This window comes from Chaetodon auriga, chromosome 3 (assembly GCF_051107435.1).
Source record: "Chaetodon auriga isolate fChaAug3 chromosome 3, fChaAug3.hap1, whole genome shotgun sequence".
NCBI classification, from domain to species: domain Eukaryota; kingdom Metazoa; phylum Chordata; class Actinopteri; order Chaetodontiformes; family Chaetodontidae; genus Chaetodon; species Chaetodon auriga.
This window is the reverse complement of record NC_135076.1, coordinates 9,288,615-9,314,425: the sequence shown is the minus strand read 5'-3', so window position 1 is coordinate 9,314,425 and position 25,811 is coordinate 9,288,615. Positions and strand designations below refer to the sequence as shown.

The 25,811-nt window shown below is 40.1% G+C and overlaps 2 protein-coding genes across 2 annotated transcripts; both read left to right on the top strand.

Moving 5' to 3' along the window:
- Positions 1 to 817: 817 nt before the first annotated feature.
- Positions 818 to 8,594, top strand: LOC143317982 (methyltransferase-like protein 27). Its single transcript, XM_076725820.1, has 8 exons — positions 818 to 934; positions 1,659 to 1,787; positions 2,412 to 2,547; positions 2,812 to 2,904; positions 3,112 to 3,258; positions 3,350 to 3,414; positions 6,936 to 7,193; positions 8,589 to 8,594. Exons 1-8 carry the CDS (start codon positions 818 to 820, stop codon positions 8,592 to 8,594), a joined length of 951 nt encoding a protein of 316 aa, XP_076581935.1.
- A 15-nt stretch (positions 8,595 to 8,609) lies between these two features.
- Positions 8,610 to 13,858, top strand: LOC143317981 (methyltransferase-like protein 27). Its single transcript, XM_076725819.1, has 6 exons — positions 8,610 to 8,726; positions 9,454 to 9,582; positions 10,207 to 10,342; positions 10,608 to 10,700; positions 10,908 to 11,102; positions 13,590 to 13,858. Exons 1-6 carry the CDS (start codon positions 8,610 to 8,612, stop codon positions 13,856 to 13,858), a joined length of 939 nt encoding a protein of 312 aa, XP_076581934.1.
- Positions 13,859 to 25,811: the final 11,953 nt, after the last annotated feature.

Genomic DNA, 25,811 nt, shown 5'->3' with positions numbered 1-25,811 from the left:
ACCTTCCCCACATTTTGACTGCTGAAACTAACTTACACATGAATGAGCAGAGCGCTGACAGACGGCTCTGCTGAGCAGCCGAGGTGTTATTTTACTGTTTTTTTTGCACTTCATCCTTTTGTGAGAGCTAAGAACAATAGCAAGCAGAAAAAAGGCTGGAAAAGTGTTTTCAACAGAGGAGGTTTTCTCTGTATGCTTGAACGAGATAACGCCCAAATGAGCGCCTGGACATACCTGTGTTAAAACATCTGTAAAACTGCCCAGGTTCATTTTTAGCATGTATTTGCTATTTTTAGATACTGTGGGATACCTTATTACCGCCCAACCCTATTTTGTAGTTTACTTTTTTGATAGAGATCAACTTTCATCCAGTCGGTCACATCAGATTGCATGGGGAACACTTTTCAGGGAAGAAAAAACTATCAAGTTCTCAAGTGTAATACACTAAATGTCATTAGTTTTTATCATAAGAGTATTAGCAACAGTACTTTTTTATGGCAGTAGGATTTTTATATATATATTTTATGTATGTATATGTTCATATACATAGTTTTTTTTTTCTTCTGTATCCTGTGTACTTTTTTATTTTGACCACTTTATGCCACTGTGCTTGTTCTTTGTAATACTTGCTGGCTGTAACGATTAAAGTCTTATCTTACCAAATGTCCACTGAAACCTTCCAAACCTTTTTTAGCCACCTGTCAAGTCTTCAAGGGATGATAGCTTGATGCCAACAAATTTTGAGTGCAGTGTCATTACAAGATCAGGGGTACACTGTGTCTTTTCTATTTGCCAGGTTTGAAGTTGAAGTCTCAATATGTCGCTGTCAACCAGAACTATTCAAGATGTGGGAAATGTACTGACGTCTCGCAGAGAATGTGAGCAGGAGAAGTTGACTGCATTCTTTGACAAATGGGCAGAAGACTATGAAAAGGTCAGTTAAATTTCAAAAGTTATCTAGAAGTGTTTGTTTTGTTTGTTAACATTTACAATCTTCTTTTGGCAGTTTTGGACATTAGTTAGGGACGGTTCAAATAAAGCAGTGAGGCTTGCTCACATCCATCCTCACAGTTTTCTTGTTTTTGCACTTGTTTTGCTTTGTCTTGGGACCTCATGTTGTCCTTTTGCACCTTATGTTGCCTGCCTTGTATCTGCTGTTCAAATGTTAAATGTGGTACCACTGGCCCACACAAAAACACAATTTCTTCCCTACTGTCTACTTGTATATGGATGGGTTGACAATAAAGTTGTCTTGAGTCTTGAGTGTAGGGAAGAAAAGTGTCAACAACATTTTGTGGGAGAGCAGGGAAGACATTGCATCTATACTGTGTGCATAATATTGGACTAGTGGAGCTAGTCCCCCTATACTATGGCCACATGCCAACAAACTATAAAATATGCTTACATTTCAAATATCAGCTAACTTGCCCTGTGGCAATAAGATGCATGTCACATCTTGCCCACTTCACAGTGGACCTCTCTCACAAGCATACAAAAACACAGTTGCTCTCTCTCTCTAATTCCCCTTCTTCTCCACAGTCTTATGACAAATTGTAAATGAAGCAAATACTTCACATAACTGCTGACCAAAGCATATGATGGGTTGGTATTGATTGAATGGTTTAGATGTCTTATGTTGAACATTGTGTCTTCAACAGGATTGCAACATGTTGGACTACCAAGGACCAAATCTGGCTGCAGCTTTGATTTCCTCCAACTTCAGTGGGAATCGAGAGGCAGCCCTGGTTTTGGATGTCGCATGCGGGCCTGGACAGCTACCTAAATTGGTGAGTCTGCAGATGTAAAACTCTGCTACTATTCTTTCAATGAGTCCACAACTGATAATCATCAATACACAGAGACTGTAATGTCAGAGCAAAAATTCCAAATGTCAGGTCATACACCAGCGTTAAGGACCTCGTCCAGTAATGAATATGTTAACCTTCCCTTTCACCCAGCAACCTCCAACTCCTCAGCAACGTAACCAGCTTTACTTTGCCCTGTTGTGTGGAAAACTACTCGCTCTGTGTGCAGCACATCAGATTGTGATGAATTATTTTTGACTGATTTCTTTATCACAACAAGTTGTTTGCATTGTAAACAGATGCTTCACTTGTTCTCCTGTTTTATTTCTGGCGAAGAAGCTTTGCTTTTGTATTAAAGTGCACTTGCTGTTACCACGGTAACCATGGTTGTCAACAAATCAGCCAGGACTGAAGTCTTAAGGATCACAAGTTTTTGTGCTTTAGTAATGGTTGATTACTTATTAACTTCCAATTTCCTGCAGAAAACTGCAGAAATGAGTGATTATTTTTTGTTTTTGTTTCTTTAAATACAAAAAAACGTCAGACTGAATAACTGAGGGCTAACAAAATGACAGGCTTGTTTGTGTGTTCCTCTGCTGTACATAGATGTATGAAATGGGCTTCAGACACTTTGTTGGGATTGATTACAGTCAAGGAATGCTGGACGAAGCAGCTAAAACTGGTCTCTATGAGGAGCTTAAACCGGTCAAACTTGGAGCTGCACCGCTGCCTGTGCAAGCTGGTAAAATATTTACACATTTATACAGTCATATTAATTGAATTTATGATAAAAGGTAAATAATATCTTTGTAATAGTAGTAGTTTAAAAAAATGTCCAACTCTGATCATGGCCTTGTGTGGAAACTCAACAGCTCTCTTCTATTTTCTTTTTGATATATTTTCACTCCATTCCTCCTCCACCATTGCTGTTGTCTTTCTTCTTCTCTACTCTTTTCTTTTCTCTCTGTATTATCCCTCCCTCCCTCCTCATCCTCTCATGGTTCAGGTACAGTTGATGTGGTGGCCATGGTCGGTGCTCTGCAACCTGATCTTGTACCGTTCAGCGTTTTGAGGGAGTTGTGCCAAGTCACTAAACCAGGTAACCAGCAGCAGGTCCAATCAGGCTTTGTGTTGCCGTACTTGTGCACACTCACTTTCTTTTTATGTGTGTTCCTGTCTTCAAGCTAATTTCAAAAGAATCCCTGGGATTTGTACTAAGAAAACTTGACTTGATCGTCAAATTGCCACAGGTGTTGCAACGCTCACCAAAACAGAGACTTCAATGGCTTTTTGCCTTTTCTTCCAGGTGGCTTGATTTGTGTCACAAAGGCTCAACACAGAACTGATCCTCAAGGCTTCACTGGTGCTGTGGAGAGAGAGTTCAAGATCCTGGAGGATGAGGGACTGTGGCATCGCGTAGATGTCAAGACTTCTGACCAGTACATTAGAGATGGTAGTCTGATAGGCAAGAATGATAAGCAGGATTTGGCATTTACCCGTGGTACTGCATACTTGTTCAGAACACCTCTCCTGTGATCCTGCAGAATGGGAACCATCAGAATCACTGGCCCAAAATTTTCACATCCAACAATTCAATAATGCAGAAGTGGTAAAACAACTGAAACAATGAAGCTGTCACTGTGCACATCTTAATCAAGTATGTTTGATATATTTCTCATACTGTCAGTTTTTCATGGTCTGTGAAATAAACATTGATGGAACAAGACAAACGATGCTTCATGCCGGTAACATGCCTCCAACGGAACCACTGGAGCCCCAACTGTCATGTTCAAGCATTCAGGTCTGTATTGTTCTCTTGGTGTACCCACATATGCATTTATCCTTGTCAACAAAATGGTGATTGATAAGACGTCACACATCTCGTGTTTCCCCCCATTTCTGTTGACCAGTGTCACTGTGTCATTGTATCATCATACACTTCATGTGTGTGTAAGCATTTATGTTTGCTGTTTCTGCATTTATTTATTTGGGTTTTCCATGTCTCCTGTCTGTATGATTTAGCAGTATAGAGCCAAAGTGGATGTGACAATGTAACAATCTCAATGAGCGCCAAGACTTGTTGTACAGCAAAGCTTATGCCCATTTACAGTGAAGAAGTAGTAAAATGTACTTAGTAGCATCAAAAATCTGATTATATTAATGTGACATTATTAGAAGCGTTGAGTACGAGCATGATACGAGTAAAACTCGTCAATATCCGTGCTCGTGCTGAAGGAAAATCCTCATTGGGTAACTGAATGTCTTCACGCTCTGTTATTGGCCAGTCACACACAGCGCCCGCCCCTCCCTACACATGTAGTGGACACTCAGTTTAGTTGAGTTGTAGTTAAGTTTGTTCGGTAGTTTTTGTCCTTTGTTAGTCTTCAGTCTTCTCTTTGTCTTTGTCTTAATTCGTCTTCATTCGTCCGTATTACTTCTTTACTCAGAAAACGTATTTTTCTAGTTTTTATCCTCATGAAACTTTAGTTTTTGCTCGCCATGTTAAGCCGCATGACTTGTTTTGTTTTTGTGTTAAAATTCTAGTAACGTAATAAAAATTTTGAAGACATTTTTGACCAATTTTTATTATTACCAATCTAAAGTCTTGCCACACGGTCACCGATTCAACCTAAAACCTGTAGCCTGCTGCTGACCCGCTGGTCCGGGTTAAATAACCATCAGAAGCCGTTCCTCGTCTGTAGCCGACACCGAAGATCCTCAGCTCACAAGATATCCCTGTCCAACACCGGCTCTCAACCGTGGTTTGCTTGATTCGTCCGGCAGACCGCAGCGCAGATCAGAGCTACGGACGGTAACGCGGAGCCGCTTCGTGTCAGTCCGGAGCAGACATCTACAGGAGCGTCGCTGACAAAGTAGGCATGCTTAAGCGGTTTTGAATAAGAGTTGGTCCGTGAGGTTAAGATACTGTCAATTGTTAAATTCTCACAATCGTTCATTCAACAAATTAACGTTACATTCGCGTTTACCAAAATACCAAGTGCACTGCGCGCCCACCTGCGCTGCACCAAAATACCACTGCGCGGGGTGCGCACCCTGTGCTCCGCCAGCGGCGGGGACGAGAACAGAGCCCATGATGTCAGCAGAGTGTCTTCCATGCTGCCTTCACACATAGCCATCACCTGCGCTCTCCTGAGTCTCGTCCAGGGTTTACTGTGCTGTTATACTGAAAACACAAATGTTAAACCAACAAAGTGTTGGGTCTCAAATGTACATTTAATATCAGGTGTGACAGGCCTTATCTGCCCATGGACTCCCTGACTTGTCAAATCCCTGCTTAATATGTGAAACTAACCGATAGATAGATAGATAGATAGATAGATAGATAGATAGATAGATACTTTATTCATCCCCAAGGGAAATTCACAAGTTCCGGCATATTCCTCAAATTTTTAAGTAAAAGGCATGCAATAAATAATCGAAAAGCACAGAATTAAAAGTTAAAAGTAAAAATGTCCAGTGCAAACAGAATTAAAAGTAAAAGTGTTCAGTGAAACAGAATACAAGTTTAAATGTCCAGTGTTTACATGAGTTTAAATAAGATGTCCAGAGCTTAAATGTCCAGTGCAAACAGAATACAAGTTAAGGTGCAAGTTGAACAGAGTGTTGTACAGTTTCCATTGAGAACACTGAGGAATGTTGACATAAATGTTTAATGTTTCCCCACCCCCCGAGTGGAGTTGAAGAGCAGCATGGCGTCGGGGGGGGGGGGGGGACGTCAGAGGAGCAGCGTCAGTGACAGCAGCACTGAAGCGGCTCCTCTGCCTGGAGATGAAGCCTCCTCTGTGCTGGTGTCCAGAGGGAGAGCAGAGGGTGGGGAGGGGGGTGCAGTACTCTGAGGTGGGAATGAGTTGGGGTGGGCAAACCTGTTGAAGAAGTTGTTCAGCTGGTTACCTCTCCCCACATCTGGTTCATCTGGTTCCTCAGATCAAGTTTAAGTCCATTCTTGCACAAGTTTCCATGCACAGACATTCTTACGCGCCAGCAAAGTTTTCATTTGATTCTCTGTCTATTCACAGATGTGGACGTCAATATCCAGAAACCATTTAGCAGATGGTGTGGCAATATCCACAAGCCACTTCAGAAACAGAAATCTGTTTTTCTTCCCCAGCCAATAAGCTTTGTTACCTCAGCCTCAGAGATCTTTTGAGTCTGTCTGGGCAGTTGGTATGATGACATGCGCAATATTGTGCCTCTCTCCTGCCTTTTGATTTATATCTTTGCATGTTGCTTCATATTTTATGGCATTTTCTGCCCCCAACTCTCCCTCCTAGATGTCCTGTAGTCTATTGGATCACACTACACAATATTTCTGTTTTTGCATTCAATTAGTTGATTAAATGATCAATTAGTCAGCAGAAAATTAATTGTAACCTGTTTTGATCATTCATTTGTCATTTTTCATCCAAAAATATGTCATGGATCCAGTTTCACAACTGTGAGGATTGGCTACTTTTCCTTTGAATTAAGTTCATTTTTAATAATTTTGAGGTTTGTTCTGTTGGTTGGACAAAGTAAGCACTGTGATGGTCTTCCTTTGGGCTCTGGGAAATTGTGATGGCAATTCTCACTATTTTCAGAATTTTTACAAATCAAACAATCAGTCGACTAATGGAGAAAATAATGGCAATGATCATTAGTTGCAGTCTGATACAAAATAGATCAAAATGAGTCCAACTACAACAGTAAAATCCTGCTTTTCCATTAATGCATGAGTAATAATAATCTAATGATATGATAAGTAGTAGTAAGTAGTTACCATAGAAACATATCTAACAATTTTTTCAAAATAACATCACTGTTCTTTTCATTTGCAAAATTTGCGAGGATATTTGTGAGGCATTGAGGAGTAGTCGAGCCTCCCAAATCACATTTTACAGTACTTGAGGATCCACAGAGATGTTAGCCTGCTCCAGTGTGTTTTTTACAGAGCTGCATGTGAGCAAAACAGGGCAGGGAAGCTACTTTCCACCAGTGGACACACAATGTTGCCATAGCACCATACTGACAAATGTGAAATGTTTTAGTAGAAAGCTTTAGTAAATACTATATGTGGCATTTTCCAGCCCTCTACAAACCCTTAAAACATCTATTTTAATGCTGACCTACCAGGATGGTGATGGGGATGGTACAGACGAACTGATGAAGATTGTCACAATGCGAGTTGGCATAACATCTGATCCAGCCTGTGCAAAGATCGTCCTAGAGGGAACAGAGGTCCTAACAGAGGTGGATATTCCCAGAGCCTGTGCCTTGCTACGGCGGCTGATATATGCACTCAACCTCAGCTACCCACAACAACTGAAAAATACTTTTAAAGTGTTTCTAAAGATATTCCTCGAGCTGGATGATCTGAAAACCAGTCCTAAGGTAATGTCACTAAAAAATAGACTGCTGTACTAAAGAAAATGTGAAGAGTTAGGCCATCCTCAAAATAAAGAGGACATTTGTTGCAAATTTGTTTGCAATGTTTTGTTGAGTAACATAGGTGTACTGTTGAGTATTCATTAAATACACCTATAGTTCAAAATAATGCACTTTTAATGATGCAAAGAAGTCAAAACAGTCTGATCAGCATGATTGTCAAAATGTTAGGTCTTTTCTCCTCCAATTATCTTACTTGCACTACTTCATTTTAATGATAGCAGCTACCTGCAGGCGGTGTTGGAGGAGGGCCTATATGGTATCCAGTTTCAGCAGCAGCAGTATAAGTAGTGCTCTTGGCCATGACTTCATCCTCTTCTTCATTTACTCATTTGACGAGTAACACCTGTTTTCATCCACTCAGTCACAGGTGAGTGGTTGTATTTGCAATATGGTCTTACTGTACATATTTGTACGCAAACATTGTGTGTAGGAGGGCTGTGCTATACATGTAATAACCCTTTTGTACTGATAGACATTAGACAAGAAGCTTCTTAACAGTTTGGTCGTAGAGTTGGGCGGCATCCAAATTTTGATACCATCAAACCTTCCCCACATTTTGACTGCTGAAACTAACTTACACATGAATGAGCAGAGCGCTGACAGACGGCTCTGCTGAGCAGCCGAGGTGTTATTTTACTGTTTTTTTTGCACTTCATGCTTTTGTGAGAGCTAAGAACAATAGCAAGCAGAAAAAAGGCTGGAAAAGTGTTTTCAACAGAGGAGGTTTTCTCTGTATGCTTGAACGAGATAACGCCCAAATGAGCGCCTGGACATACCTGTGTTAAAACATCTGTAAAACTGCCCAGGTTCATTTTTAGCATGTATTTGCTATTTTTAGATACTGTGGGATACCTTATTACCGCCCAACCCTATTTTGTAGTTTATTTTTTTGATAGAGATCAACTTTCATCCAGTCGGTCACATCAGATTGCATGGGGAACACTTTTCAGGGAAGAAAAAACTATCAAGTTCTCAAGTGTAATACACTAAATGTCATTAGTTTTTATCATAAGAGTATTAGCAACAGTACTTTTTTATGGCAGTAGGATTTTTATATATATATTTTATGTATGTATATGTTCATATACATAGTTTTTTTTTTCTTCTGTATCCTGTGTACTTTTTTATTTTGACCTCTTTATGCCACTGTGCTTGTTCTTTGTAATACTTGCTGGCTGTAACGATTAAAGTCTTATCTTACCAAATGTCCACTGAAACCTTCCAAACCTTTTTTAGCCACCTGTCAAGTCTTCAAGGGATGATAGCTTGATGCCAACAAATTTTGAGTGCAGTGTCATTACAAGATCAGAGGTACACTGTGTCTTTTCTGTTTGCCAGGTTTGAAGTTGAAGTCTCAATATGTCGCTGTCAACCAGAACTATTCAAGATGTGGGGAAGGTACTGAAGTCTCGCAGAGAATGTGAGCAGGAGAAGTTGACTGCATTCTATGACAAATGGGCAGAAGACTATGAAAAGGTCAGTTAAATTTCAAAAGTTATCTAGAAGTGTTTGTTTTGTTTGTTAACATTTACAATCTTCTTTTGGCATTAGTTTTGGACATTAGTTAGGGACGGTTCAAATAAAGCAGTGAGGCTTGCTCACATTCATCCTCACAGTTTTCTTGTTTTTGCACTTGTTTTGCTCTGTCTTGGGACCTCATGTTGTCCTTTTGCACCTTATGTTGCCTGCCTTGTATCTGCTGTTCAAATGTTAAATGTGGTACCACTGGCCCACACAAAAACACAATTTCTTCCCTACTGTCTACTTGTATATGGATGGGTTGACAATAAAGTTGTCTTGAGTCTTGAGTGTAGGGAAGAAAAGTGTCAACAACATTTTGTGGGAGAGCAGGGAAGACATTGCATCTATACTGTGTGCATAATATTGGACTAGTGGAGCTAGTCCCCCTATACTATGGCCACATGCCAACAAACTATAAAATATGCTTACATTTCAAATATCAGCTAACTTGCCCTGTGGCAATAGGATGCATGTCACATCTTGCCCACTCCACAGTGGACCTCTCTCACAAGCATACAAAAACACATTTGCTCTCTCTCTCTAATTCCCCTTCTTCTCCACAGTCTTATGACAAATTGTAAATGAAGCAAATACTTGACATAACTGCTGACCAAAGCATATGATGGGTTGGTATTGATTGAATGGTTTAGATGTCTTATGTTGAACATTGTGTCTTCAACAGGATTGCAACATGTTGGACTACCAAGGACCAAATCTGGCTGCAGCTTTGATTTCCTCCAACTTCAGTGGGAATCGAGAGGCAGCCCTGGTTTTGGATGTCGCATGTGGGCCTGGACAGCTACCTAAATTGGTGAGTCTGCAGATGTAAAACTCTGCTACTATTCTTTCAATGAGTCCACAACTGATAATCATCAATACACAGAGACTGTAATGTCAGAGCAAAAATTCCAAATGTCAGGTCATACACCAGCGTTAAGGACCTCGTCCAGTAATGAATATGTTAACCTTCCCTTTCACCCAGCAACCTCCAACTCCTCAGCAATGTAACCAGCTTTACTTTGCCCTGTTGTGTGGAAAACTACTCGCTCTGTGTGCAGCACATCAGATTGTGATGAATTATTTTTGACTGATTTCTTTATCACAACAAGTTGTTTGCATTGTAAACAGATGCTTCACTTGTTCTCCTGTTTTATTTCTGGCAAAGAAGCTTTGCTTTTGTATTAAAGTGCACTTGCTGTTACCACGGTAACCATGGTTGTCAACAAATCAGCCAGGACTGAAGTCTTACGGATCACAAGTTTTTGTGTTTTAGTAATGGTTGATTACTTATTAACTTCCAATTTCCTGCAGAAAACTGCAGAAATGAGTGATTATTTTTTGTTTTTGTTCCTTTAAATACAAAAAAACGTCAGACTGAATAACTGAGTGCTAACAAAATGACAGGCTTGTTTGTGTGTTCCTCTGCTGTACATAGATGTATGAAATGGGCTTCAGACACTTTGTTGGGATTGATTACAGTCAAGGAATGCTGGACGAAGCAGCTAAAACTGGTCTCTATGAGGAGCTTAAACCGGTCAAACTTGGAGCTGCACCGCTGCCTCTGCAAGCTGGTAAAATATTTACACATTTATACAGTCATATTAATTGAATTTTATGATAAAAGGTAAATAATATCTTTGTAATAGTAGTAGTTTAAAAAAATGTCCAACTCTGATCATGGCCTTGTGTGGAAACTCAACAGCTCTCTTCTATTTTCTTTTTGATATATTTTCACTCCATTCCTCCTCCACCATTGCTGTTGTCTTTCTTCTTCTCTACTCTTTTCTTTTCTCTCTGTATTATCCCTCCCTCCCTCCTCATCCTCTCATGGTTCAGGTACAGTTGATGTGGTGGCCATGGTCGGTGCTCTGCAACCTAATCTTGTACCGTTCAGCGTTTTGAGGGAGTTGTGCCAAGTCACTAAACCAGGTAACCAGCAGCAGGTCCAATCAGGCTTTGTGTTGCCGTACTTGTGCACACTCACTTTCTTTTTATGTGTGTTCCTGTCTTCAAGTTAATTTCAAAAGAATCCCTGGGATTTGTACTAAGAAAACTTGACTTGATCGTCAAATTGCCACAGGTGTTGCAACGCTCACCAAAACAGAGACTTCAATGGCTTTTTGCCTTTTCTTCCAGGTGGCTTGATTTGTGTCACAAAGGCTCAACACAGAACTGATCCTCAAGGCTTCACTGGTGTTGTGGAGAGAGAGTTCAAGATCCTGGAGGAAGAGGGACTGTGGCATCGCGTAGATGTCAAGACTTCTGACCAGTACATTAGAGATGCTAGTCTGATAGGCAAGAATGATAAGCAGGATTTGGCATTTACCCGTGGTACTGCATACTTGTTCAGAACACCTCTCCTGTGATCCTGCAGAATGGGAACCATCAGAATCACTGGCCCAAAATTTTCACATCCAACAATTCAATAATGCAGAAGTGGTAAAACAACTGAAACAATGAAGCTGTCATTGTGCACATCTTAATCAAGTATGTTTGATATATTTCTCATACTGTCAGTTTTTCATGGTCTGTGAAATAAACATTGATGGAACGAGACAAACAATGCTTCATGCCGATAACATGCCTCCAACGGAACCACTGGAGCCCCAACTGTCATGTTCAAGCATTCAGGTCTGTATTGTTCTCTTGGTGTACCCACATATGTATTTATCCTTGTCAACATAATGGTGATGGATAAGACGTCACACATCTCGTGTTTCCCCCTATTTCTGTTGACCAGTGTCACTGTGTCATTGTAACACCTGTCACGCTGATTCTTCAACAACAGACCTTGTCATTCCACCTGTCTCCTGCCTTTGTCAATCACCTGACACCGCTGTTTTAACTTGTGTTTCCCGTAGATGTAAATCTTGATCCAAGGTCAACTGACTGTGCTTGGCATTTTTATACATGTCACACATGATAGATATTAATAGCTTAATTTTATCATACACTTCGTGTGTGTAAGCATTTACTTTTGCTGTTTCTGCATTTATTTATTTGGGTTTTCCATGTCTTCTGTCTGTATGATTTAGCAGTATAGAGCCGAAGTGGATGTGACAATGTAACAATCTCAATGAGCGCCAAGACTTGTTGTACAGCAAAGCTTATGCCCATTTACAGTGTAGAAGTAGTAAAATGTACTTAGTAGCATCAAAAATCTGATTATATTAATATGACATTATTAGAAGGGTTGAGTACGAGCATGATACGAGTAAAACTCGTCAATATCCGTGCTAGTGCTGAAGGAAAATGCTCATTGGGTAACTGAATGTCTTCACGCTCTGTTATTGGCCAGTCACACACAGCGCCCGCCCCTCCCTACACAGACACGTCTCTGCAGCCAGAGTTAAAGCTTGGTTTACGCTTCGGCGTCGCGGCGACGCCGTAGGTACGGCGTACACCCTACGCCGTCACTGAGCGAGCATTCATTCATTATGCCCCGCTGTTGCACGCACTCACAGACAGTGACTGGTCTCTCTGTGCTTGGCTTACCTCTAGCTCACGTTGCTCTCTACTCCTTTTCTTCAGCTCGCCTCTGTTTCAGTTTGTATGATATGTAAAGTTACTTGGGGAAACTGGTTTTGTAACGTACGCGGTGAATTTGACAAGACAGAGCTGAAAACGGCTCGTGTTGCGTCGGTCACTGCCTCCACTCCAGTCAGGTTTTTTTTTTTTTTTTTACCGTCTGCTTGCTCTTAGTTTGGCTGGTGATATAAAGTCAGTTGGAAAACTTTGCTCATACTGAACGCGGTGCTTTTGAGAAGAATACAGTGAACAAGGCTGACATATTATTTCCCTGTTTGCCATCACTGGATGTTTGCATGAATCACCAAGTTCACACAGATCATTAAAAAATAAACAGTCTTACAGACCACTTACACACATACACACATATAGCTGAACACACAAAGTAGCCTATATTAATATTTTTATTGTATATCAATTTCAGACTTAAAGTAATGTACCGATTTAAGCCCCACCCATTTCGGTTAGGCCCCGCCCACTCTGAGTACAGATACGGATACAGATAATTTAGATGGTTGAACAGATACAGATACAGATACAGATAGTGGTGTACTCGCTCATCCCTAATTATTAGATTATTAATGTTGATATATCAATGATTAAAAAACATTTTACAGTTGCAGCTGGTTGAGACAGAGCCACAGTAGGTTACCGACTTTAGATACAGCCAGTTAGTTTTGTCCAGTGGTTTGTAACCTTGGGGTTGGGACCCTCCAATGGGTCACAAAATAAATCTGATGGATTGTGAAATGGATAGTGTGACAAGACAAAATAAAAAACAAGTTCTTGCCCTGGGGCTGAAAAGCGCTGGAGGGGCGTCTTTGAGAAGACAAGTTGCAGTGGGGCCAGGTCAGGCTGACATCATGGAGAACAGGCCCTACAAGGAAGAGTAAGCGACTCCTTCTGCGTTATTTATGTAGCAGGTTTTGAAAACAAGATACAGGAAATTTCCGGATAAACAAGTGGAACTGATATAGTTATAATGACAAGCAAGGTATGACTTAGTAAAACTCACTAAAAAAAGTAAAGAGAAAATGACAGAATGACCAATTCAAGGGAAAGAAGTAGTTTTACACTGCATTGTGTAGCCAATGAAAATATAGGATCACTTGTAACATGATATGTAGTCGAGTTGGAGGGATGCAGAAATGTTGACTGTGTGAACAAAAAAGTTGTCACCAAGGTAAAAACAATTAATTGGTAACAAAAAAAAGGAAAGAAAGAAAGAAAGAAAGAAAGAAAAATTCCAATTCTTTATTTTTAACTTGCCGACTACTTTTTTTTTCCCAGACAGTTTTTTTTCTGCCGAGAATGGCCGCGCCAAGATCTTGTGGGACTTCCAGATCCGGACTGACAAGATGGTGGTTGTCGGCCAACCAGGCATCGTGCTGGTAGCCAAACAACAGAAGAAGGCAGTAGTGATAGACATATACCAGGAAGAAAGTCTGTCCAGAAGAGAAGTCCTAGGAACAGCTAAGATACTGCGCAGATCCCTCAACGTACCGGGGTACCAGAGCTTGGGTCTGGAAACAATTAGCACACGGCTAAATCATTGGTAGCGTCTTTTTGCTGACTGATACAGTCAAAGCTAAGATAAATGTTTAAAATGCCATTCGGTTAGAAAGGTATGAAGTTAAACATTACTTTCACACCGTTAAATTTAGACAAAACATTACACAATCATTTATATTCGTAAGAGTGAAATTTTCACAGATTGTTGACATAAAAGTGTCAGAATCTGGAAACAGCAACGTTATATCTTTACATCGGAAGTAGTTGTTTGCTGCTACATTATTGTTCAAAATCCAATATATAGAAACTTTAAGTGCAGTACTTAAGTTAATGGCTTGGTTACTTTGCAAAACTGCATTTACAGAAGAACAAAAGAAGGCAAACTTTTAAATCAAATACACCAAGACAACCATGTGGTTTGGTTATAAGCACAGACACAGATCCCCCACCATTTGCCTGACATCCACGCTTTGTCTGATAAATTAACTTGGGGTAGAGAATGAGGTGGACAGAGGAACAAGCACTGATGTCCAGTGCAATGTCATTACACCTCTAATCTTATACAATACACCGAAGCCAAAACCCTTTTTCTCTGTCGAGCCCAGTAATGTCTTCATTGTCTTTCTTCTGTGGAGTTAGAAAATACAGAAACAATCCTCTTTCAGGTAGGCTGACACACCCATCCATCACAGAAAACAAAAAGACTCCACATGCCCTAACATGAACTTGTTATCAGACCACAGAGCCCATCTGGTATGATGTCTTATGTCCAGGGAAGTCTGAATTACCTTCAACTGTCCTTATTTCTGCTACTGGAGAGCCCATCTGTAAAGAAGAGAACAAACGAAAACAAAGAGATGTAAATACATAAATGCATTTAAAGCAAAATGTTATCCTTAATGCAGTTTATCAAAGCACAAACACATTAAACTTGTAAACTCAAAATCAGCTAAAAGGAGCAATCTGGTGATTGCTGTCACTCACTGGCTAGGCACCAGGGCGCCTGATGTCACATCTGTCAAAATAAATGCTGAACAGTTGGAGGCTGATGTTTCAAAGACTCTCACACTCACCACATGCTTACAAAACATTTGGACACTATGCACAGTCAGATGCAGAGTGGCAGACATCAAAACAAACCAGACCAAATAAGCCTGTCACTGATCATCTTCATCGATTGGAGGACTTTGCTCGAAGATCTTCTCTGAATCTCGTTTTCCTGCAGAAGGGAGACAAATGGGTTGATGCTATTTCACTCCAATGTCATTTAACTGTCTGGTTGCCAAACTGCTCTTCCCATGGGAAAATGGAGATAGAGCGAACTTATCGGGTTTACTCAGTGACCACAGGCAAAGGGAAACAATTCTCTCTTCAAGAACTCTTCAGACTGCTGGTGACAGAAAGGCAATAATGGATGCATACAGGAAGACAGAGTCGTCAATCTCTTATGGCGAGCGCAAGCTGGTATTGTTTGCACAGTACTCAGCTGCAACTTTTCAGCACAGGAACACTTTCTTGCATGTTATCAAGCTCTTATAAGGAAAGACATTCATACTTGTCTGATATATGCTGCCAAACTGAGAGCCATCCATAAGGAAGATAGAGCCATTTGAAGCACCAGCAGATGCCAAAGATTTCCTCCTCTTAAGAATAACATATTTACTTCTTCTCTTCTGTTAACCATCACTGAGCCAAATGGTTTTGGTTGAAGTGGACTAAAGCTCATATTTTGTCTCAGTTCACCTGTTGGAACAATTCTTGTTTAAGAGTTAGAATACAATATCTATGTTTTCACTTGCTTTAGTGAAGGACTGGTGGAACTTTTTCCAATTAAGGGCCATTTCAATTTCAACACCCTTCAAGGACCCAACTCAGTGGCATCCCCAGAAACTTTTCATATGGGTGGTACACTCCGGGGGAAGGGGTCACTGGGCAGCACCTGAGAATTTATTATACGTATGCGATGAGGGGAGGGGGTTGTGGACAGAAATTGTATAAGGGTGACCTTGGCCCCCTTGCCCCCCGGCAGCACCCCAGGTCATAATTAATTATGCTCACAGCTGGTTTTCCAGGTTTGGGTCAGTCAGTCTTGAGCAGAATGGCACCTTTGCAATAGTCAGTTTTGAAGAGAGCTGCTCTCAGCAGTAGGTTGTTGCTTTGCAGCTCAGTGATTTCATGTTGTAGGTTGTCAAACACATCAGCTGGTTCCACATTAAATGGTGTAGCAAATATGTTCATTTCCTTTTGTTTACTTCATGTCCTGAAACCTCTCACCAAATGGCTGAAAGAGCTGCAGAGCAGGAAAATGCACAATATTTCCTCTTTTCAGTTGCACTTGCCACAGCTTTAAATTCACTTCAGTTTGAAAGCAGAGAGCTGAGAAGCTGGCTGGAGCTTGAGGTTCAGCTCTGAGAGGATCTTGGTAATGTCCACCAGGAAGGCCAAATCACACAGACACTTCGTATCACTGAGTTTCAATGTCAGTTTTTCCTTCATCTCCGGAGAAGGTGACAGTTTGGAATAATTTTACTTTGTCTGGTGCTGGCAGTTCCGCAGTAGCAACAAGGTACTCCTTCACAAATTCTCCTTCTGAAGAATGTGTTAGTCTACTATTAAATTATTATTTTAAAAAAAAGTTATTCCTTTTTTGTATTTGTGAATTGTCTCATGGACCGTATCGGGCAACCAGAGGCTGAAGGTTCAACACCTGTGCTTTAGTGGGCGTGCCTATCACTGTAAATATTTAACAGGTAAACTTCAGCCTGTTACAGTAAGAGGGAGAAAATTCAAATACTTAAAGTTCATTATAACACTCGTGACCTGTACTGTAATATGATGGAGATAAATTTGCACTTGTAGATATGTAGATATTACAGACAATCATGATTCCTGAGGCCATGTAGTAATGTTCTTTATACAGTCATATGTTTCACAAAGTGGTGAACCTCCCTCCATCCTTGCTCCTGAGACTTTGATTATGCCCCTTTCATACTCAATTGTGATACTATCAACCTGCTTACCTGTGGAATGTTTTTGTATATGTCAAAAAGGATTATCAAATTATCACATTCTGTTTTATTTTTGTTTTACACAGCATCCCAACTTTTTTGGAATCAGTGATGTACATTTCTATTTTATATATATATATGTGTGTGAGTGTGTGTGTGTGTGTGTGTGTGTGTGTGTGTATACACACACACACATACACATATATATATATATACACACACACACACAGAGAGAGAGAGAGAGAGAGGCTTAATGATTCTGTGACAACACCCGTAGTACAGACAGTGTGCTGCTGTCAGTGACAGGGAATGGCCAAGTAACCTTGATGGTTGGTCCATGAAGCAGAGAGAATGGAGTTGGAGAATAATGTAATTCTGTAGAATGGGTGACCTATGAATTGTGGACTTTTTTCACTCAATGCCAGGCCTTGGCAAGCTAATCAACGATTACTCTCAGGATGGATTTGGCCTCATCCACGGCTGAGCATAATGTTAGATATGTGCATTTTCTTAATTCATTACTATTTTGCAGACAGGATAAGATTTGGCAGGCCGGAGCTGCACAAGCTGCAAGCTGACGATCCTTGCCTTACACTGAACCTACGTCAAGTGATTAAACTGGAAATCCAGGAAGCAATGACTTAATGTTATTCAGAGGAACAAGACAAGGATGCCGTTCATCACCAGGTCTTCTAATAGAGCCCCTTGTTCAAGCCATTAGGCTCTCTTTATGTTATTGTGACAGTGATACAAATGAAAAGAAAACTCAAAAACAGTCTGCGGGAGAAAGAGCTAATTTGGCACAGACAACTAAAATGTGGGATAACTAGTTTGTAACAGTATAACCAAAAAAAAAAAAACAAAAAAAAAAACCCAGTCAGTTTCTACAGTTCAGTGACAAATAAAAAGCACTTCTTGTACCATCGTCTCTCTGCTTGACCCATGATGACAAGGGTCAATGGAAAAGATGGTTTTGGGGGTACAGTGAGAGGAAAATAAAAACAGAGGGTTAGCCGTGAGGCCTGTAGGGATGAGTTCCCACAGAGTGGTTTGAGTGTAAGGTCAGAGGTCAGGACTGTGGCTCAAGATGAAACTGGGGGCTTTCTCAATATGCGTTCTTCTCTGTACTTGTGTTCTTGTGTACTTGAGAAACGTCATCAGTCTCAGTCCAAGTACTGTTCCAATTCAAAAGTCTGCATCTCGCCAAGTACAGTCAAATACCCGGATGTGTTCTTGCCCCTCCCATTTTATCGAGGATGCATCGGGTGGTGACTTGTGTGGACTTGTGTGGACTTGTGTGGACCACTTGTGTGGCAGCCACGTATCCCAGAATGCATTTCGTAGCAACGATGGCGGAGGAGAGGACTCACAACTGTAAAGTTACAAGTTTCGAAATAGTACTGTTTTAGTAGTACGGAGTGTGGTTTTAAGATTATTGTATGTGAGAAAGTGGATGTTAAAACTTAAAATCTGTGGTCGAAAAATTTGCTCCAAAGTTTTCGGAGATAACCGGCAGACGAGCTGAGACTGTACTCCCAGGTTGAACTTGCTAAGTCTGAACTGCCAAGTTCGTAAGTCCGAACTTGGCGTACTTGGTATCGAGAAACGACCTGGGACTTGGGGAGAAACCTGTGAGAGTGTAGGGGTTTTGCCAGAAAAGAATAGGCTGAGAAGCCTCAGGCTGAGGACTGGAGGTGTACAAGAGCTCTACATTTGGCAACAGCTTCTGTTTGATTTATGCATGTTTGCAAATATAATGAAATGTACATTTCCAACTGTAACTTTCATTAATACACAGCACAGTTGAACCCTAAGGGGCTGAAGTCTTCTGTACAAAAAATGCCTGAAAGCTGGTTGGAGCTGCCACTGTTTTTATTATTCTCAATGTAAACACTAGGATACAGCATTTTTGACAAGTACGAGCATGATACGAGTAAAACTCGTCACTATCCGTGCTCGTGCTGAAGGAAAATCCTCATTGTGTAATTGACTGTCTTCACGTTCTGTGATTGGATAGTCACACACAGCGCCCGCCCCTCCCTGCACGGACACGTCTCTAGCTCACGTTGCTCTCTTCAGTACTCCTTAGGTTACCTTCAGCTCGCCTCTATTTCGGTTTGTATGATATTCAAAGTTACTTGGTGAACTTGTTTCGTAACGTACGCGGTGCATTTGACAAGACAGAGCTGAAAACGGCTCGTGTCACGTCGGTCACTGCCTCCGGGGTTTTTTGTTTTTTTTTTTTACCATCTGATTGCTCTTAGTTTGACTGGTGATGTAAAGTCAGTTGGAAAACTTTGCTCGTACTGAATGCTGAATTAACTGAATTAAAAAATAAACAGTCTTACAGACCACTTACACACTTACACACATATAGCTGAACACACAAAGGAGCCTATATTAATATTTTTTTGTATATCAATTTCAGACTTAAAATAATGTACCATTTAAGCCCCACCCATTTCCGTTAGGCCCCGCCCACTCCGAGTACAGATACGGATACAGATAATTTAGATGGTTCAACAGATACAGATAGTGGTGTACTCGTTCATCCCTAGTAAACACCACACCCTGTTTTTATTTTTACAGTAAAGATTTTCAGAATAGTCCAGTTAATACAGTTAGATTTCTGCTGGAGACCATATCTTCATTATATTAACAGTGTCCAGTGCTTCCAGTTGACTTTTAAAAAGTCAGACAGAGCACACAGTGTAAGTGAAAATGTAATTGGCTAGCTAATGGTAGCTATGTTAATTTTTCTCAGTGTTAATCTTTGATGCTATGATAATGGTATTAATTTTTCTTGTAGCTAGTGCTGTTGGGCTTTTAAACTGGTGTGCTAGAAAGCAATTAGCTAACATTATGCCAACTTCAGCGTTAACATTACTTTTCTAAGTTTTATCCACAAGCGCTTTATTCATTATTTTGCACTGACCTGCACACCCTAAAAACTATGAAAATGGAAACCAACTCTGAGTAATTTATCAACCAAGTACTTTTTTACTTTTAGCAGGTTTCTGAAATGATCATTTTCAATTTAATTCCATTTTTCTTAAATAGAAATTTTATGTAGAATTTAGCAGGTGATACTGAGGTCTGGCAGCATATTTATGTATCCAACTGGACTCCTGGCATCTTAAAGACGATTGGAAATTATATAAATAAGACATTATGTCATTATGTCCTTGTAAATAAGACATAATGTCTTATTTGTATAATTTCTGCCTGACTGTCAAATTTCCATCCGATCGATAGTGAAATGACTATAATATGTGATTTGACTTTTTTTTTTTCTTAATAAGGTCAATTACCTGCAGTATCAGCTAATTTTCTGCTTTATCCAGATTAGCAAAGATGTTTAAGGCACTATGCGCAAACTTAAAACATTTTCAACTTTGGTAAACATCATTTGGAGCAGGTTGCTGTACCTTGTGGAACAACAGACATGCTCCTGGACTTCTTCTTCTGCATTAGCAGAATTAATTGTTAAATTGGAAATCCATGGAGCACGGCATACAACACAGCAGGCTTCTGCGTCACTTGTCAACAAACAGGAGAATATGGGAGAATAACAGGAGTATATGGCTCCATTCTGTGAATGAATCAAAAAGACAGATGAAAATACAAAAGCCAGTTGGAATAGATTTATTATAGATTGTGCTGTCAAACACTGAGGCACATATATAAATGAAATACCTGGAGAGGTGGCAAAGTGGAATGATTGATAGCAAAAATACTAACACAAGAGCTCAGACATGCAGACACATAAACGGACAGGTAAAAACTGCACACACAAAAAGTCATACATACATATATACGGTATACACACACGCATTCTCAAAAGATATAGAGTCCTGTCACTGGTGTTGATACGGCTTTTCTACCGCCTGCCTATAAGAATAATGATTGGGCTGAGGCAGTTTTCCTGGAACCCGTAGATACCTACACACCCTGCTCATCTCCGTGTCTTCATACACAGTACATTCATCTTCCCTGCTGAAGATTTCAGGATTATTTCCTCCACGCAGTGTAATCATGTCTGTGCCTGCAGAAGAGAGACGAGTCGGGTCTTGTGTTTGTGTATGATGCTTTTTTCCCAGCTGTGGGTGAAGCAAAGAAAACGTTACAATTTCAAGTAACGTGCAGTTTCAGGGAAGGCCTGATTAACCATTACTCCTTTACTGACATTAATAGTAGAAATCTGTAAAACAAGTTTCATTTGATAGTTATTTTGTTCAAACTGGTCGTTAATTACGACCTATCTGTACAACATCCTTTTCAGTCAACACAGTAGCTGCATGTTTGTCGTCTGTGGACTTTCTCTGGTGTTTTGGCTGCTATTGTTGCTGCAGTCTGCTGTGTTGGCTGCGGTGGTCTGTGTGGCTGTGGGGTCTGTGACGGTGACTGGCCTGCTGGCTAGCTAGCTACCCCTGCAGACGCTTATGGAGCTTCTCTACTCTGCAAATGTTGCACTTTTATGATTTGTCATTAGTTTTCATGAAACTGCCAATATTTGAAATCCACACAGTTCAAAAATTGTCAGAAATGAAATAGCATGCAAGAATTTTAAACAAAACTTACTGTGGTTGGTCTGGCTGGTTGCTGTGACCTCTCCAGTGCTATGCATTTTGCTTTGCACACAGGCAAGGTAGACCTGTCCGATGCATACTGGAGATTTTTGCTGAATCAGTCCGACATCCGGGTATTGTTGGCATACTTCAGATTTTGCTTTTGTCCAGGTACTGCATACTACAAGCAACATTTTGGCCAAATCAGTACATACTGCTAATATGGTTTTGTATACATCCTGTGTGTGTGTGTGTGTGTGTGTGTGTGTGTGTGTGTGTGTGTGTGTGTGTGTGTCTCCCGGTTCCAGGCTCTGCTCCTCCTGCACACCTGCCATCAATCATCTTGGTACCTCTCTCAGCTGCCATTCATCACTTCATCAGCCTTCCATTGTATTAACCCGGGCTCTTCTCTCTCGTCACTGGATCATTGTTCCAACCACAGTGTTAGCTATCTTCAGGCCAAATGTAGTTTGCTACGCCTTGTGACTTTTGTGGTTTGTGTGTTCTCACCTGTTTTTGTCTGGGGTACTCAGGATCACCTCCCATCTGCTTTTTTGCCTACTATCCCTGCATCTCTCCAGCCAGCCACGCTCCACTTCACCCACATTCCCCCAGTATTTTATGATAAATGTCTTTTCTTCACCTTTACCATTTGTCTGTGTCCTGCAATTGAATGACAGCGACCACTTCATAATAGGTTTTAAGCATTGGAAACTACAAGCATATAAAAGCAACACATCAGAGCTATATTACAGTGATTATGTAGTAAACATTACTATCTGCTAAAATATATATATATATACATTTTGAAGGAATGTTCACAAAACTGTTCCTGCATGCTGAGGCTTAAAGAGTGTGACTGCTGCAAAATTAGATAGATGGCGGGAAGTAGAGATGGAGATGAACCAAGACTGGAAACTAAACCCAGCACTTAGGGCATGCAGTAGAAATTTGGTTTCTTGCTCAATGGTTGCTTTAATGGCAGTAACAAACTCAATCTGGGGCACGAAATGAAACACCGAGATGAGTCGCAGCAGGTATCTGCCATCAAATTCACCAGCAGTGTGCCCTGTAGACGTATGACTCAAATCTTCTATTGTGAAATGTGCTTAAGAACACAGGTAAAGTGAGATCAAAGCAGTATTCCTGGTGTGCAGCACAGCACAGAATTCCTTTGTGCTTTCTTTGAAATTCTGTTGCAATGGGGAAAAAAATAAAAATTTACCAAGAGCCTAAACCAGATATCCATTGGTATCATTCTAGGAAGAGAGAAAGATTTGTATACGAGCGGTGAAAAACAACCTGTTTTTATGTGATTACTTTTTAATGCATGAATTCAAAGGGTATTGAGTATTACAGAGGCTGACTGTGAGCAGTTTAGAGAGAAGGGAAACAGAATATTCAGTGAGTTTAGGAAGAGAAAACTGGAACACATTTTGTTGGACTCAAGGTTATATTTTAAAGGCCCATACTTATGCTCATTTCAGGTTTGTACTTTTATTCTGGGTGTCTGTAACTTAATGTTTCCTTTGGTAGTTATATACAAGCTAGCAAAAGTACCAAAGTAAAATGGTCCCTGTCAGTTTTGCTATTGTATATGTTGAATTCAATTTTAACTATTTTGTTGGGTCAGTTAACGTAAGGCAGTACATCATATTCTATAAGGTCATCATGTGTTTGTGGCATGGCTGTCCTGTGAGAACCACATATGTAACAGCCTGCTTCCTGCTTAGTGACAAAGCACGTTCCAGCTAATCTGAAAAGTAAGAGAATTTTAAAATTTATTTTAAAGAATCACTAAATCTGGATGTGCAGGGTTTTTACTGGACAGGAGAGCTATGGAAATGTGTGATCTGAAAAGTAATTAGCAACTGAAGCTGTCAGACAAACGTAGTGGAGTAAAAAAAAAAAAATTAGATGTAGCAGAAAATAAAGAAATGAACAGTGTAAACTTGTGGAAAATAGAAATAGTCAATTAAAGTAAAATCAACTTGAATCAGTGCTTAATTATTATTCTTGGGTAAATTGTTCCAATTCACCACTGAATATGATACAGGACATGTTTGTATTGGTAATTCAAACTGTGACTTCAAGTACCGGTCAATTCAGTAGCCTACATTTACGTGTCAGGTGATCAGTGAACCCTCTGGTTCAATATTGATGGATCAGAAGTAGGACAGTTAGCCTATCAATGAAAAATAATCATTATCCTATTGACAGTAAACTGAACGTTAAATGCTCTCTAAGTCATGATGCCACTGGTCTGTTTCTGCTAAATGAATTATCGTGACTTGTGGATTTTCTCCAAGACATCACTGACCCTTTCATCATAACTATGAGCCTCCTTGTGTGAATTGTGTTTGTCGTGTACGGTCTTACATGAACAAAGTCTAATCAAAATGACAATTAATCACTTCATCAGTTGTTGAGTATATATTTATTTATGTTTAATGTGATACATTTTTCTGTCGAAGTTGTTAAAGAAAGCTTTGTAAAAGGATATGAAAAGCACAGAATGTTTTTTTTTTTTTCTATAAAGCTCGCTCAGGCATACTGCAGCTTTTAACATGCTGTACGATGTTTAAAGCGTTTTTTACAATTATGCACTTTTTGGTCACTCTTTGGTATTAACATTTAATACACTTGTAATGAATACATTAAATTGCAGCTCAAATACTAGCCTACTGCATGTTGAGTTACTTTTTATGAATGTAAGTGAATAGAAATAGAAAGTTTTTGTTGTCACTGCACACAATACAATTAAATTAGGAGTGGTACTCCTGATCACTGCAATAAAAACACACAATGAAACACCATAAAACAAAACAGCCTCAGCAACCAAACATCCACAGCTGATAACTCTGGTTCTAAAATGATAAGTGAAATAAATAAATACAATGTAATTTCACACTGGAACAGGTGTATTTTATTTGTGTGTGTGTGTGTGTGTGTGTGTGTGTGTGTGTGTGTGTGTGCAGATAACCTTTTGTCATATCATAAGCGGACATAAAAAATCAATTTAGCTGGTAGGAACTTTAATTAACTGAGTTGACTTATTTATCAAGAATGAATGGAAATAAATCAATTGACACTCTTCATTTAGCATGCTCAATGAAGCTACATCCCACATGGTAACAGATAGCTAGCAAAAACTAACAGAATATGTTAAAAAATTATAAATGGTATACTTTGCTTTAGGCTATTATCCGCTGGTTACATGAAATGTCATAAAAAATGGAAAATATGTTCACTGTAGTAATGAAGTTTTGATTGAAAGCCTGTAGCCTTTTGACTCAGATAATTCATGTGATTATGTGTATATGTCAGAAACCACAACATTTTTAAATTAGCACTGTGCTGTCTTCTGTTCTCCTAACATCTCGCTCCAACCTTCCTGGACCTTGACGTGGTGGGCAGGCTTTCTATCAATGCAAGCATCTATTTTGCCAAATAACTAAACCAACTAAAATATTTTCTGTTTTTTTCTTTTCTCTGCAATGCAGATGGATTGTCTGCTGACCAGTAACCACAGCAGTGAAAGACAAAAACTCAGGTATGTGCATCACCATCCTCTCTACTGTCATGGTCTGAGATGTTGGCTGAACTCCACATGCAGAACACAGACAATGGAGGATTTGAGACAAAAGGAAAATATATGAAACCGTAGTAAAGCTCAGGGATGAGCAAAGTGGCCCAGAATAGTTACCATGTCAAACACAAGCAGAGACTGACGTGACACAGAGGGATAGGGGAACACAGGGAAACACAGAGTAAGGGAGGAGGAAAGAGGCTTCCTGACATCTACGTCACCTGCACCATCATGCATGCTATGTCACACACTCCTTTTGGTTGTGTTCAGCTCTAAACAACCACCTTGGTAAGGCTCCTGTTTGCACTGTAACATTAGAAACAGCTTTGTTAACCATGTGTTGTAATGTTGTCTTTAGCTGTCCCAATGTTTGTATGGGATTTTCAGTAGCTGATTTGCAATTACTGCATGTGCAAAAATGTGATGCCCTGTTACATTAGCAGCCTTTTCACCTGTAAGTGAAACAGTACACAGTTTTGTATAGCAAGTAATGCAAAGCTCTTCATAAAAGGGGTAACAATTTATTGCATATAATAAGCTGTGACTATAAAAAAGCTAAGTGGCAGGATTGTGTGGATTTGCACTGGGAGAGTCCTTGGAGGGCTGGGTGTAATTTTGGCGGCAGCTTTTGGCAAGAAGCTTCAGAGACAGCAGGTGATCTTCGTCTTTCTGGACAGGTTTTGTCTCCCAGAAGAGAGGCTTTTTGAACAGGTGGTTGCCTGGGTGGAAAAGGTTGGTGACAGTCCTTGCTGCCCTTTTCTTCCTGCCAGTGGCATTAGACTCGTCAATGAATGGCTGCTGACAGCTTATGACCTGCTCAGCAGTGCAGACAACA